Below are 14,601 nucleotides of genomic sequence, written 5' to 3'. Positions count from 1 at the left end.
TTCCGCTCGAAACGGTGAACAGTGGTATGAAAACCTCGTTCTTCAACCACCTTGGTTCTCGTCAGCAGCACCTGCAACCCCACTGGTTTGCATCGCATGCATACTCATTACCGTTAGATTACCAGCGTGCCTGTAACTATGGCTGCTGAACGGAACGAGAAACAGACAGAAAGAGAAAGAGAGAAAGAGAGAGAGAGAAGCGAACCTGACGCACTGTACCACCTGACGGTGTGGCCTTCGCGAGACAAAACCTCTTTTCACAGTTAACCCCCTGGGCCACGCAAAGAATGTTTAATATCAGATTTCATACGGGATGCACGGGAAACGGTAGACGGTTTGTCGGAGGCGACAGGAGAGGGCAGAACGCTTGCCAGACCATGTAAAAGCCGATATCAAACGCGACGACAGCTTTGTTTCGTGCGGTATAATCCTGCCAGGAACCCACGGAATACGGGTTTGCTCGTTGGCGCGAGTGGAAAAAGCTTGGTGAATCGAGATAGAGAAGGCTTCACCTGTGAAACCTCGGTGAACCTCGCTACCCACTTCTGCGAGTCAATCTTCCGTCCTTTCCTTTTTTCTTCTTTTCCTTTATCACGCCGTTAACCTCGAACCGTTTTTGCTGCTCCGCCCGACGGCTCCGCTACGTCGCACGAATGTCTGGCAAGATCTTATTTAACGAAACAAACCGCGGAGATAGAATTCAGCAGCGAGCGAGGGCTGGAAAAAAAATTTCCCCACAATGAGACGAGAGAGAGAGAGAGAAATAGCAAGTTTTATCAATAGCCCGTTTTAATTAATTAGCGTCGCGCGCCATTTCGTTAATTTCACGGTAATCTTCCCGCTGAATCATACGGGACGTTCTTAATATAGAAAGTAACTCGTTTCGGAATATACGTTTCTGTTCATAAGTCACTGAATATTTTTTGACATTACGTAATTTCAACGTAGTAAAGATTATTTGATAATGCAAAATCGTGTATACTTTAATTTGACTAACTTATTATTTAACTAATTTAATTTAACTACAGAGAAACTTTTTCTTCTCGACGCGTAGGTCCCGCGTTTGGCAATTGGGCGGCAGAAACTAATTTCGTACAACCCGCACAACCGTCTTTTCGCGGTGCTTGAATTATTCGAGCGTCGTGCAACCGAGATAAAGGGACCACGAGTTAACCAGCGAGAAACACGTGTGTGTCGCGTCTCGTGTCGAAAAAATTCGCTCAAGACTCGTACGCCGCGTTTAGTTGCTTGTGACAGCGTGTAACGTGGTTCTGTCGCGCCTTTCGCGGCAAAACAGCTTGTTGAAATATTTTTCTTCCGACGATTTCCCTCTTTCAAGACGAAGTTTCGTCGTTTCCCGAATTCTAGAGTAGCCGACGAATATTAAAAATCTCTCCTCGGAGATACGTAAATGAAATATACCTACAGCTGAGGAACGAAGAGGTAATCGGACAATCGGATCACTCAGTGCCGTTGCAATAAAGCAAATGGAGAACTTGACGGTATACTGCGCGCTTTTTTTCATCAAAACGCATATAGGTTGATTATGCGGTCTATATGCGCTCAAGTATCTTCCTTCCGTTTAATGATTCCGCGTTTACCCGTTGGTTCGTACGATAATGTTTTTCTGCCCCAAATGCTCGCGGCCGACGAACCTCTGTAGTAGGCGCTACATTACGCATGGTGTAATCCCATAGAAAAGATAAACCCCTTTCCCCTGAACTCTCTCGAAACGAACGGGATTTTCATACCACGGAACACGAAGGAGATAAAATAACGTTGAAGCAAAATGTTGCTCCATTTTCCCGATATTTTTAGTGCCTTGGTTTTGTATAATTTCCACGATAATATCGGATAGCGAACGAGAAACTCGTTTAATTTCATAGTCGTCGAACTACGAGTAACCCTGTGCCGGTGATTGTTTTCACGCAGACGTGGCTCACGGTAACTTCACGCCAGAGGAAGCACCGACAACCGAGTCACCTATTCAGAGCGACGTCTTCGTGGAGAAAAACGGTGCCGCGGAGGGTGAACTTCCGGTCTCGACTGCGAAGCACGACGACCCGACGTACATGGCGGTCGTGATCGGCGTGCTAACCGCCGTGATCCTTCTGCTCGCCGTTGCGATATTTCTCATCGTCTCCAGGCACAGGCAACGAAAGTGTTTCGCCAGTCCTATGACTGGAAAGGCACCATCCCATCTTGGATCTACCTGCGCTACGGTCGAGAAAGGAGCCGCACTCATGGCGTACACTTTGGAGGATGATGAAAGGTATTCGATGAATGAAGATTATACAATCGGGGGCAAAAGTAAGTGGACAGCTGATAGAAATAGATATCAACGAAGTTTTGTTTAGTACGGCTTGTTTACGTATAAATACAAATATTGATTTCAATTATCTGGTACATAATACGTGTACTATAAGAATATATAATGGATGAAAATAAACTGCACGGTATTGGTATTAGTTCGATTAAACTTCAGCAATCTTCCACTGCCTGTCCATTTATTTTTGTCTTCGACTTTATTAAAAAACGACAAAGCGAAATTTAAGAATTTTAGACGTTTCTTTGATTGGAGGACGATTTGTAGAAGAACAAATTTTTATAGGCTCATGGGAAATTTGTAGGTTCAAAGATGCATAGAATACACGTAATATGTAAAAATGTATTTAATATTTAATAGGTAAAACAATTTTCTATCTACATTTAGGTAAATTTGATTCGGTTAGATTTAATTTTTTCCATTTCTTACTTTAACATGAATTTGCTTAAATATTCACAGTGTAGTAATTCATCGGTTGACAAAATTTGCCAAAGCTGGATTAGGTATTTGAAAGAATAAGTAGAAAAGATGACTATTATAAATCGTTGAGGATTACGTAGACAAACAAAGATATTTTATTTATTACCATTGTTTAGTTACAATAACTCGAAATATTCGTTGGAAATATTTCGTGCAAATATTTGAAATCAAATGATAACGGTACGATACAATACTGGCACCGCGACACTCGGTTACGGTGAAAGGAAACGGTGTGGACACAAAGGATTTGCGGCTTTCGCTGTTATAGTAAATATTACTACTAATAATATTAGCTTTCGTGATAGGCCTACGGTTTCGCGTCGATTTCGCGTCTACCTTGTGCAAACACCACGGTTTACCGATTTTAGTACCTTGCTTAGGTTCCGATGAAACGATGTTTGCCAACTGTCGGCATAAAATGGTTGCAAAACAGCTATATTCGATATATGTATGGTTATCGTCGCGAGACGAAAGAAATACGTTAAAACGATTTATATTTTCACGAATGATATTTAAAGTACAATTTAATCTCAATGCATCTAAACATTTAAAAACGAAATTGTGAAGGCATACAAACAAATTACTCTGCATATCATACACATCTATAACACAGTATAAATTCGATCTAAGAAATTTAAAATTACAAAGATTTCCAGATAAATAGAATTCCAGTAGCATTCCAATACATCTAAAAGATTAAAAAAGAAAAAGAATAGGAAGATACTCAAATAAATCACTCTATACATCATACGAATTTGCAATAGGCTATAAATCCAAAATATCCAAGAAATGTAAGAAAAATAATCAGAAAAATTTTAAATAAATCTCTCTCTATATTATACTCTTAAAAACTCCTTCAATTAGCGAGGAATACTTTTAAGATTCTTATTCTGCGAATTATGAAAGCAACCTACTTGATTATAAAGATGTTCTAATAACGTGGAATTCCGCAACATCCTTTTCCAACTTTACAACCATTCACAGTACTCCATGACGGCGGAAGCCACCTTCCAATAAACTTTCCATCCGTCGTGCTCGTTAGTAGATGTCCAATAACGGACATCCTCGGGCAATATATCGAGTTTGTATGGCACGAATGTCTCCAGACGAGATCCTCGAGCCACGTCGTAACTCGGACGCGACCTACACGTTTCAACATTGATCTTCAACCTTGGCTCCGCTTTGTGCAACCTAATATTGCCGTTCGAAGAATGTCCTAAAAGAGAACCGTATAGACGAGTGCTTCAAGTGCACGTACGAACGTTTTACCACCCTTTGACGAATATCTGACGTGCACTTAAGTTGAACGGCGAAACTCGCCGAGTAAAAAGTATCCACTCGAAAAACGATGCACTTTCGTCGCTACAAAAGACGCTTTAAAGCCGGCTTTCCAGTCGCGCTGTTCTCTTTAACGGTGCATCCTCTTCGGCTAATGGTTGTCGTACAGCTTAAAAAATACCGTCACTCTTTAGCGACGATTCAAAGGTCACAATCGTGAGTTTGTGAGTTTTATTAAATTCTATCAGAGAATCTGGGTCTAGCCTAATTTCGTACATACATACGTAGATACATATTTCGTTTGAAAGACTCTTCGTTGGAACAGTGGAATACGCTGGAACTCCATTTATCTGAACTTGTTCCGGGACAAATAGTTTATATGTATAATTGGAGTTTGTATAAAATAGGCTATCACTACTTACCGTTTCCCAATCATATAATAGGAACTCACGTTCAGATAAGTGAATTCAACTAGCAAAAGTTCAGTTAATCGGGCATTAACTACAATTTCGTCTGAGTAAATAGAGTTCTACTCTAAATGTATTTTTCCGAAATATTAAAAATACTTAAGATTCGTATTTATTTAGAAGATTCGGTGTTTAGAAGCATACAGATTATTCTTTGTCAAATCAAAGATTTCATCACACATACCACCTTTCTTCTCAACTCTTCCTTGTTGTTTAGCTAAAGCAAACCTTTAGCTAAAGCAAAGAAAAAAGCAAACCTTCCAACTGAACAAAATACTAGAATACAAATTCTAGTCGATTTCTCGACGGTGCAACCCTGTTTCCATTCTACGCTATCGGCACGGTGTCGGATAAACATAAAAGTACCAGACATTTTCACACCCTAGCGAATCCGAATTCTGCGTATTCCCGTAGCCACCTCCCATTCGCAGTCCCACACGATGCATCACCGAAACACAGGGAAATCCCACGATGGATAATCCGAGTGAAACGAGTGTCTCTGTTCTTTCTGTTCGTAAGGTACGCCGGTGGTTCGCTACCGACACTGCCGCGGGATTTAGGGAACCGTTTTCTGGACATCGTGAAACTCGACGACTATCAAGAACCCTACCAGGCCCTGAAGTACGCACCGTACTACAGCTACAGCACCGTCGTTATGGAGATGAAAGACATGATGCTGAACAACAAGGGCAGCAACATCAATCACTCAGGTATGCCGTGCTCCGTACACGGTCGCCCCGCGTTGTTTTGCGTGCATACATACATACGTACGCGTACCACGCGCGTGCACACACGCGTATCAACCGTATATTTATACGCTGGCGCACGTTGGTCCCTGTGCTCGCTACGAGCTACCGCTGCTACGCGTACGTATGTACCAAACAACAAAGCATTCGCCTGACCGCAATCAATACACTGTCCCCCTGCACTCTCTTCTCCCTACCCTCCCCCTGTTCCGCGCCCGTTCCTCCTTTGCTATATCATCCACAGCGGTGTACGCGAATGGTGCAGTTGACACATCGTACGATTATGCGGTACCGGAACTCGGCACGGTGCCCCTGCTCAACCAGGACAGCACAGGACGCGGGCCTGCCGTTTCCAGCGGCACCAGCGACCAGGACAGCATCTTCTCCAAGACCTCTTCGCGTGGCAACAAGACAGAAAACAAAAAGGTACGAATCGTCCTTACTTTGGTACGAGTTGCAACGGGTAGCAGTTCGATTCGAGTGCAGTCGCGTCGCGTTAAATGGATGACACCTGGCTCTACGAGATGTTGAAATTCAATTCGTAGGAAAGTGTCTAATCCTGTATCCATGTCGGTGTCCGTGAACAAATCATAGATCGCGTTCGATAATAGCGTCGACGCATTTCCCAGCGGGCATTGTTCATTCGAGAGATGATATATTAACGCGTTGATCGCGGAGATGAGATGGCGATGGTTCAGTGTGAGTGAATTTTTTTATTTCTTAACACGCTGAGTGCTAATGACGCCGACGTGGTGTCGCTCGTCTTCTGGAGCAGCCAGGTCATGACATCACTGTGGAATTATCCGCACTCAACGTTTTAAAGGATCTGTTCACGACACGTCTGGTTGTACTCTGCTCGCGAGTTGTTCGCAAGTTCCAACGTAAACACAATGCATTTATTCGCGATAAGAATGCCAACAACTCGCTACCTGGTGGCGAACAATTTTATGCGAAGCCCCGGCATAACGTTGCTTTCGTAAAATAAACAAATGTATGTATCTGACTCGCAATCAATGGAGAAGAAATATACTCGCAATTCCCTATGCCTCCTTCGATAATTGGCCAGATAGTATACCTACTCAGAACCAGTTAACGCAATACTACTGCATTTGTACGATTTCTGTCTGAGTTTATCGAGGTGTTTTATGAGATGATTATTCTCCCGATGGAACTAGTTGCTCGTAATTTTTATTACGAGTATTTTATTCGAAATTAACAAGGGAAATTCGAGCACGTCTGTAGCCGAGTTAGAGGAAATAAAAGTTGAATACAACGTCGGAGTGAATACCGTAATTTATTACTTAGGAGATAATCTGGAACGTAACGTGTATTTGCAAACATTTTCATAATGTACGTTAAAACTACTCTCCGAATGGGTCGGATCTTTGATATGCAAACTCTAATTCGATTTCGCAACGCGAAGATATGCAAAATGGCGTACGGGGAGAGGAGCGGGGTGGGACTGAATAGGTAGAACGCGTATCGGGACCGATAAAACGGCGTCCGGACGACGAAGGAAATAATCGTAACGTTCGATCGCGAACAAAGTAAACGAAAGTCGACGCGCAAAAATTCAACTACGTTATCGCTGGATCTATAAATAATAGCCACCCTTGCTCAAATGTACTTGTATTTCTGCAGTAATCATTAAACGTGCACTCTATTCGTCGAGGGAAAGTTCGCAATTAATAATTTAAATCAATATGGCGGAACGAGTGCAGACCATTTGGGGTAGATATACCTCCCGTGGGTACAGTATAACGTAGCTCGTATCCGGAATACCAGAACGCCGGAACGTGAGGGCGGATGAAGAGAGAAAAGAGTAAAAAAGCGGAGGAGCTACGCACCGTCGACGTCAAACGCGCGAGACGTTCCCCAGGGCTCTCTTTTGGCATAAAAAATCACCGAATCGCGACTAAAGGTCAATACGAATACTTTCGATCGATACCGCGGGCTTTCTATCGGATTAGATAATAATTCGTGTAACCAATGCAATAGATGTTACAGATGCAAAATACGCTCCATTGAATCTGGCCGTTAACAGATTTGTTTCGTCGATATTAGTTTTAACTGGTTGAGATAATTTAATTATACGTATTTTGAATATAGATCGAGCAAAACCAATACAGTCGCGTTACGTAAAACTAACAACTGAAAGATTTTTAGATAATACCTCGCTCTGATATATACCATTATTTCTGGAATTAATCCTTAATAATCCTTTGACGAAACTAGCTTCAATCAGTTTTAATTGTGACTGTAATACTGACATTGTATCGATTACCAATTCGGATGATTGATCTTTAGTTTTCCATACTACCCTTCAAAAATTTGCTAGATTTTCCAACATTTGATCGAACCAAACCACCCAATATCTATCGTACGATACAATAAAAGTAATAAACGTTGTATCGACCATTTTGCATAAACATCAAGACACCGAGCACGATGGATAACGTTGTTTACGCATAACAAGTAACGTAAAAGGTATGCACGCTGGCAAACAAATAAAGTATCGCGCGCATTCAGGAACGTTTCCGCTCAATCTGCAGAATCATTCGATTGATCGGTTTGTCGACGTATAAACGAACTGCCGTCAACGGGCTGCGTCGAACCCTTTCGCGAATACCCTCGGAGCAACCCTCGTGGAATGTATCATCATTACGCGGTCCGGTGGCTTCCGGGCCAGTTCGCTCTGTTAATTGCGGAGAGAAAGCGCGTCGTGTAATCACGTTTGCAATCCTATCTCCCTTCTGCCACCCTCTGTCGTTCTAGCCCTCTCTCTCTCTCTCTCTCTCTCTATCTATCTTTCTCTCGCTCTCTCTCTCTGACTCTCTTCCTCTCCCCAACTTTCTCCCTCTTTTTTTCTCTTTCACGTTTTCGCGTGCTCAACCCATCCCCCAATTTCCGTCGACTCGCGTGCCGACATCGCAGAAATATTACACATAGGGGGTGGTTGATTCGGCAACCTGCGCCTAAATCGGCGCCTACCCGCCGCGATCTGTTGGAATAAAAATACGCCGCGGCAAATTTGTAGCATGCCGGTGATTTATTTTCTGCAACGCGTACGCCGAATACACACCGTGCCAACCGACGGAACGACGTATTTTTCGAGAATACCGATCTCGTGTTCGCGCGCCCCGTTTCATCGAGCACCCAGTCATCCATCCCCTGTACAACCAACATCTTTGCCCGCCACAGAGTGAAAAGGAATGGATCGATCCGACAGCTGAATACGAATCTGGGTCTTTCGTTCGTCGCGTGAGTTACCTGTCCATTGAACTTCTTTGAATTTTCTATAAGCTTTATGTTTGGCGACGTTATGAATCGCTACCTGTGCAGGTGTACGAATTTTACCTGTAAAGGCTCTTAAAGTCAGAAGTGATAGATCGTCGATGGCAAGATTTCTTTCTGACGCGAAGACGCAACACCGACTATCGGACGGAACGATTGCAGTGCGATCGCCACGATTTCCGCGGTATGTAGACAGATTGATTCGAACACAATGCTCCCAAAGTGGTCGTCTACGTCGAGACGTCTGCGCGTGATTGACAGACGACAGCGCCACTCGAAACAGTCAAAACATTTCGGGGTGGCTCGTCGAGCCTGGCCTTGACGCATCGTAGCGACGCCAATCATTGTCCCCGCGCGATCCGTCATTAGACCCAAACGGCCGTCCTCCGAAAACATCGCGCCAGGGGTTATCGGTGGCTCGATGCAGTTTTACAATGGGACGTGTCGAATGTTATACCCGTCACGTTCGACTGGTCCTTTCGACGCGATCTCTGCTCCCCTTTTTTTTCTCCCTCTCTCTCTGTCTCTCTCTTTCTCTAACTCTCTCTCTCTCTCTCTCTCTCTTTCTCTCTCTCTCTCTCTCTCTCTTTCTCTCTCTCTCCCTCATCTCCCACGTTTTATTTCACGTCGGTAACAATGAACGTTTTAACGTAAAATTGAGAGTATCGATGTGACGAACGAGTGTATGCAATTCCCGATCATAGACATATGGAAATTATTCGAAAAATAGATTTTTAGTCGACAGGAAGCTTTCGAGGGATGTCAAATGGATGAAATCGACGATGAACGAGATATTTTATACAGAGAGAGAGATATAGGCTCCGATTTATAGAGATAATTTTGCCACTTAAATTATTGTATAAGTCTGTCGGGTTTGTAATACATCACAGGTAATTTACTGGCGCGGGAAATGACGAATAATTCATCCGCTGACCGGCCCCCATGAAACCCTCGTGTTACCGCGGTTAGCGTGATCATAGATCGTTGATTATCGATCGATACCACGAACGATGCATTGTTCTTTCGTTGTTTCAGTCGCCGACTCAACAGGAGGTACTTTCGGCCCTGAAGAGACGTCTGGAGCAGACAAGCGTCCCGCTCTTCCCACGGCATCGCCTCCGCATGCTCTCGAAACTTGCCGAAGGGGCCTTCGGAACGGTAACGACATTGTTATTACGTACCAACCACATATCTATTTTAAATTAGACACGCGAATTGGACGCCACGATCGACGATTCGTCACGTCCACTTCAATAACGAATTACCCCCGTGTTAGGATTTGCTTTATTATCCTCTTCGCATTGAAACGTAGATACTTTGTTCATTTTGATCTCGATCTTGTACGATAGGCTTCCTCTTAGTCGGTCTTCACGAGACTGGATATAGAGATGCATGAATGAGCAATCAATTAAGCTGAAAATATATGCAGAATATCATTTGTAGGTTGTAAATAAAATGGAATAATTTTTGATACTTTGTTTACGAAATATAGATATTACGACGACATATACGCAAACAAATAACGTTTCATCGATAATTTTCGTTTGCTCTCTTGATCGTGATCCATTTGTTGCAGGAAAATCGTATTATTTTCATTTTCATCTCCATTTGGAGTTTCTAAATTTTTAATTCCTCATTTTCCATAAATTCTCTTTAACTTTAACCCGCGTTCAGAATATTAAATGGCAAGAATATTTATCTATACTTTATTATTTATCTAGGAAAACAGAACTCTTTAATTAAACTTCTTACACACTTCCATCTCCTTCCTTTTCTTCTGCTTCAAAATTAGATCCAAAGAATGTCCTCGTCATTCGTTCGATTGAAATTTCCTTTACGAAGTTCTCTTATTTATCCCTTTGGACTTCGTAACGAAAATATAATTAAAGCGGAGTTCTATTAAAGGAAAACCGGATAAGAGGAAATCCTATTACCTTCTATCAGCGCAATTCCGAAAGAAGACAGTTAGAGACATTTTATCCAAAAAAAAAAAAAAACAAATATATCCCTACATCGTATAACATCAAGTTGCTTCTGAACGTCACATAATCGCCCCATATCATTCGCGTTCATCACAGAATCACGAAATTAGCGATCTCGCGTTTTCCAATGCTATTGTATAGTACGTCATATCATCGGGGCGGCGCTGTAACCTCAGACCTAACCTCTCTATGCGATTCCCGCAACATTATCATAATACACTGGCTGTTTATAAAGTGTCGCTTTACCCCGCTAATACAGACCAACGGAAACACCTACTGAAATACCATCGAGCCACACAGGGTTAAATTACAAACGGCCGATATTACGAACGAACCGGATGTTGCGTTGGTAGCACTGCTCGCGCAACCAATCGACAACAACGAGCGACAGAGGCATCGTGACGGGTATTCCCAGCCGTCGATTTTGCATGAATTCGGGAATACGCGCGATACACGTCTAGCTTTCCTTGCACGGTGGTGGTTAAACGACAACCAGAGAACACCGTAGCGACGAGAGAAACCGAGAGTAGAGCCAGTGAGAGAGAAATCAATCCGTTTGTTGACCGTACACGGACAATTCGCCACTGGCTACGCGCAACAATACGTCGATTAACGAAGTGTCCACCCTGTTATTCTTCCCGTCACAATAGCGCCTCGTCTAGCTCGTCGAGGATAATCAGTTTCGAATGCGTTAGAGCGGCTAATAATTCCCTTTTGTTTCCTATCCGGCCGCTGGCACACCGTTAATGACCGGGCCAAGAGAGATGCTTCTCTCCCGTTCGAGTTTCGGCCGTGTCAGCCGGCCGCTGCATCTACATGCACGCGATCGCTTTGACTTCGAAATCTCGACCGCGGATCAAGCGCGGAATTAATCGTTGTTCGCTCTACATAGGATAATGGTGTCGGTTACCATCAGAAAATTACTAATTTCCCAGCTGGATTTCGATGTATATCGTATGTGGCAGCGACAATACTCCAATGTTGATTGTTTAACCCATTCGCTTTTACTAAAATACAGCCTAATCCTGTATCTACGATTGCTGTTCTAACGAACGGCCTACTTCTTTGTAGAATCGCGGGATGAATTTTGTTGACACGCTTAAAGCATGAAGACGCGGGAATCGCGTCGGTACCGTTACTTGGTTAATTGCGTCGACGTAATTCGCACGTCGATAGCAGAGAATGTGTTGGGCTTGATGCGAACGATGTCGTAGCAGTGACGCTGTGCCATTATGTAAATTCAAAGTCGACTGGTATGTTCGTAGTGATAAGCTTTCCTGTTTTTGAATATGAAACCCATACTTTTCTCTCTCTCTCTCTCTCTCTCTCTTCCGATAAATACAATTTCGATATTGTTAACTCCATATCGCTGCGAACCTGTCAATTAATGTATTTCTAATAACGCGATGCACGCAAACATACAGTATCGCCGTTGCAAACGTAAAGTTGAATCGCGCGATGTCACCGCTACGAAACTGAAACGATATCGTATCGCTCGTGTGTATCGAACCTTATCTGACTTCCGGTGTCTGACTGGCCGCTATCGACGGCCATCTTCCACAAACGTGGCGGCGAGTATAACCGTTCCGGTGAAAGTTTCGCGATAAATTCGCCGTACGACGAATAATCTAATTCAGGGATCATCCATTCTCGTTAGACGAATTTATAGCTCTAACGAGCAGCTCGCGATACCCAGACATTTTATTTTGTAATAAACGGTCGGCACCGGGAGTATTCTTCTTCATAGCTGACCGATCCCAAACGAAAACGATTCCCGTGTAAAATGTAAACAAATTATGCCCATAAAGGTGTACGTGGCGGAAGCAGAAGGGATCCCGGAATACGGAACGACGACCACCGTTGGCAAGCGTCTCGTCGCCGTCAAATTTTTACTGCCGGAAGCCAGCGAGAAAGAAAAGTGAGTATAGAAAAGTTGCGCGCATCGCTCGCACGTAATTTGCATTCCGTTTCGCCGTTACAACGAGCTCGATCGAGCCATTGCCCCGCATCTTCTTGTCCCGCTTTTCTCGACGTCAGGGCGATAAACATTTTACAACCGCGGAAGAACGGCCTCGGTTACGCGAGACCTGATTTTACGCAAGATTTCTTCTTCTATTCAACCAAGGCCGTACTTTCCAAAGAGTCAACTGATCACCGGGAAAGATGTTGGTGATAAAAAAGATGAAAGATCGGCTCGTTACGGCTAATTTTTTATATTTAATTTATCCTGCCTCGGTAGTACAAGATAGCGGTAGATTTAATAAAACGAGAATTCGAAGTTTTCAAAATACCGATTTTTATTTATTAATTACCATGAAAAATGGCAGCAAATTCTTGAAATAGCGGGTATTGCAATATTACCAATGTCTTCGAAGGAATAGAAAAAGCAAAAAGCGGAGGAGAAAAATACGAAAGAGAAGAAATAGAAGGAAACGTAAAACAGGAGAGAATGTTAAAGCAGAAGGGAAAGGAGAAGGATAACGTTTATCCCAAGATTCAAGTAGAAATAGCCCAATACTTCCCTGACGTAAGACGTTATTGCCCTATCTTTCAACTATCCAGTTGGAAAACCTGATTAAAAAGAAACCCGGATTACCTACCTTAATTGTTTCGTTAAAATCGGCAATCGAAAGTAGAAGTCCTCTGCTTACAAGCAACAGTAGTCGTTATAACAAAAAGAAGCTTCTAACACTTCTCGCATAGAAAATAATGACTAGAACCTATCTACAAAATCTCTCTCAAACCCATTCAAAAGTATTGCGATTAAAACCAAAAAAGAAACATAAATGACACCGTTCGAGGAAACGGCGTCCTCGATACCGATGCTACCTGCAAGATACACAATGGCTGGCGAGCATAACGCAACGAAATCGGGTCTATTTCGCTAGCAGCACCGTGCACAGGAGCAACGTAGGTCGTGATACAAACCGATTGCGAATGCATCGAGCGATCGCCATCCCCGGAATAGCTGCCCTGTGCATAAAATTCATAGCATTGCTGGCTCTTCCCAAATGTGTCCCGGTTTTTCTTTTCCTCCGAAACCGGGGCCACCGGTTCTCTCTGCCCCTCTCCTCCTGGTTCTAGCGGTCGCATCGTGGCCGTGTCGTTTTATAGAGGAAACCACACGGCGGTGAAACGTCCAGATATACCGGCGAAGACGATCGTTCTCGCGGCTATCAAGCTAGACATCAGAAAAAGGCCAGTTCGATTCCACGAATGGAATAGATTTGCATACAATGACCAGAGAGATAGGGTATCGGGAGTTCGCCGCGCTTCGTGGCGACGCGAAAGAGGGATCATAGGGTGGTTGGCCAGGGGACAGGAAGAGCAAACCAAACGAATCCACCAGGGACAGACGACAAAGCTTTCTTCCGAAACGAATATCGACAACGTCCATCGGACATCGTTGCAGCTCCCTCCAGCTTTTGTGACCGAGAAACTCTGTGCAAGGGAGGGGATAAGGAAAGTTTCATCGTCGCGAATGAGTTATCTGATGCTTGCTGAAAAGGAGAATGGAAAAACGATTCGCCTTCAAGACTTTTAAGACCGTGACGTTCTAGTTTCTAACTAATTTCGATGATGTCGCACGGGTGATGACAAGAAGGATGCGAAAGACGAGTCGTTTACGTAGTCTATTTAGTTCGTAGAAGATTTTTCTTCTTCTTTGAGCTTTTAGCGAGGAGATCCTGGGAAAAGCTCCACTAACGTACAGTTTGCTCCAGCGTCTTAAAGCACACGCTTCGACGCGGTGTAACATCTTTCTCTTTAGAATGGTATTTTACATGCAAAGATTCTTCGCTGTTTCTCGTTATCTTTGGCGTCGTACAATTTTCTTTTTTTTTTTATGAAATACTATATTCTCTTTACATCTCAACCAATCGTACGTGACTGCGATAGGTCTAAAATTAGGTTTCAATTAAATCACATAATTCTGTAATCATTTATGACCCGTTAATATCACTCGGACATTTCAATGAATATAAAAAATGGTAACCGTGTAACATAAAATGATAAATGAAGAACGTACT

The 14,601-nt window shown here is 43.2% G+C and overlaps 1 protein-coding gene across 3 annotated transcripts in view; it reads left to right on the top strand.

Annotated features, from left to right (window-relative positions):
* The window catches only part of LOC126868183 (discoidin domain-containing receptor 2-like), a 159,279-nt gene that overhangs the window by 127,428 nt on the left and 17,250 nt on the right, over positions 1–14,601 (top strand). For 2 of the 3 annotated variants that reach the window (XM_050623397.1, XM_050623405.1), the window contains exons 8-12: positions 1,933–2,272; positions 5,071–5,261; positions 5,542–5,723; positions 9,627–9,749; positions 12,382–12,491. In XM_050623397.1, the coding sequence (XP_050479354.1) occupies positions 1,933–2,272; positions 5,071–5,261; positions 5,542–5,723; positions 9,627–9,749; positions 12,382–12,491 (946 nt within the window). The remainder of the gene's footprint in view (positions 1–1,932; positions 2,273–5,070; positions 5,262–5,541; positions 5,724–9,626; positions 9,750–12,381; positions 12,492–14,601) is intronic. The other variant, XM_050623414.1, reaches the window with a different exon arrangement.

Source organism: Bombus huntii, chromosome 1 (genome assembly GCF_024542735.1).
Source record: "Bombus huntii isolate Logan2020A chromosome 1, iyBomHunt1.1, whole genome shotgun sequence".
NCBI lineage: Eukaryota > Metazoa > Arthropoda > Insecta > Hymenoptera > Apidae > Bombus > Bombus huntii.
This window is presented reverse-complemented; position numbering and strand designations above follow the sequence as displayed.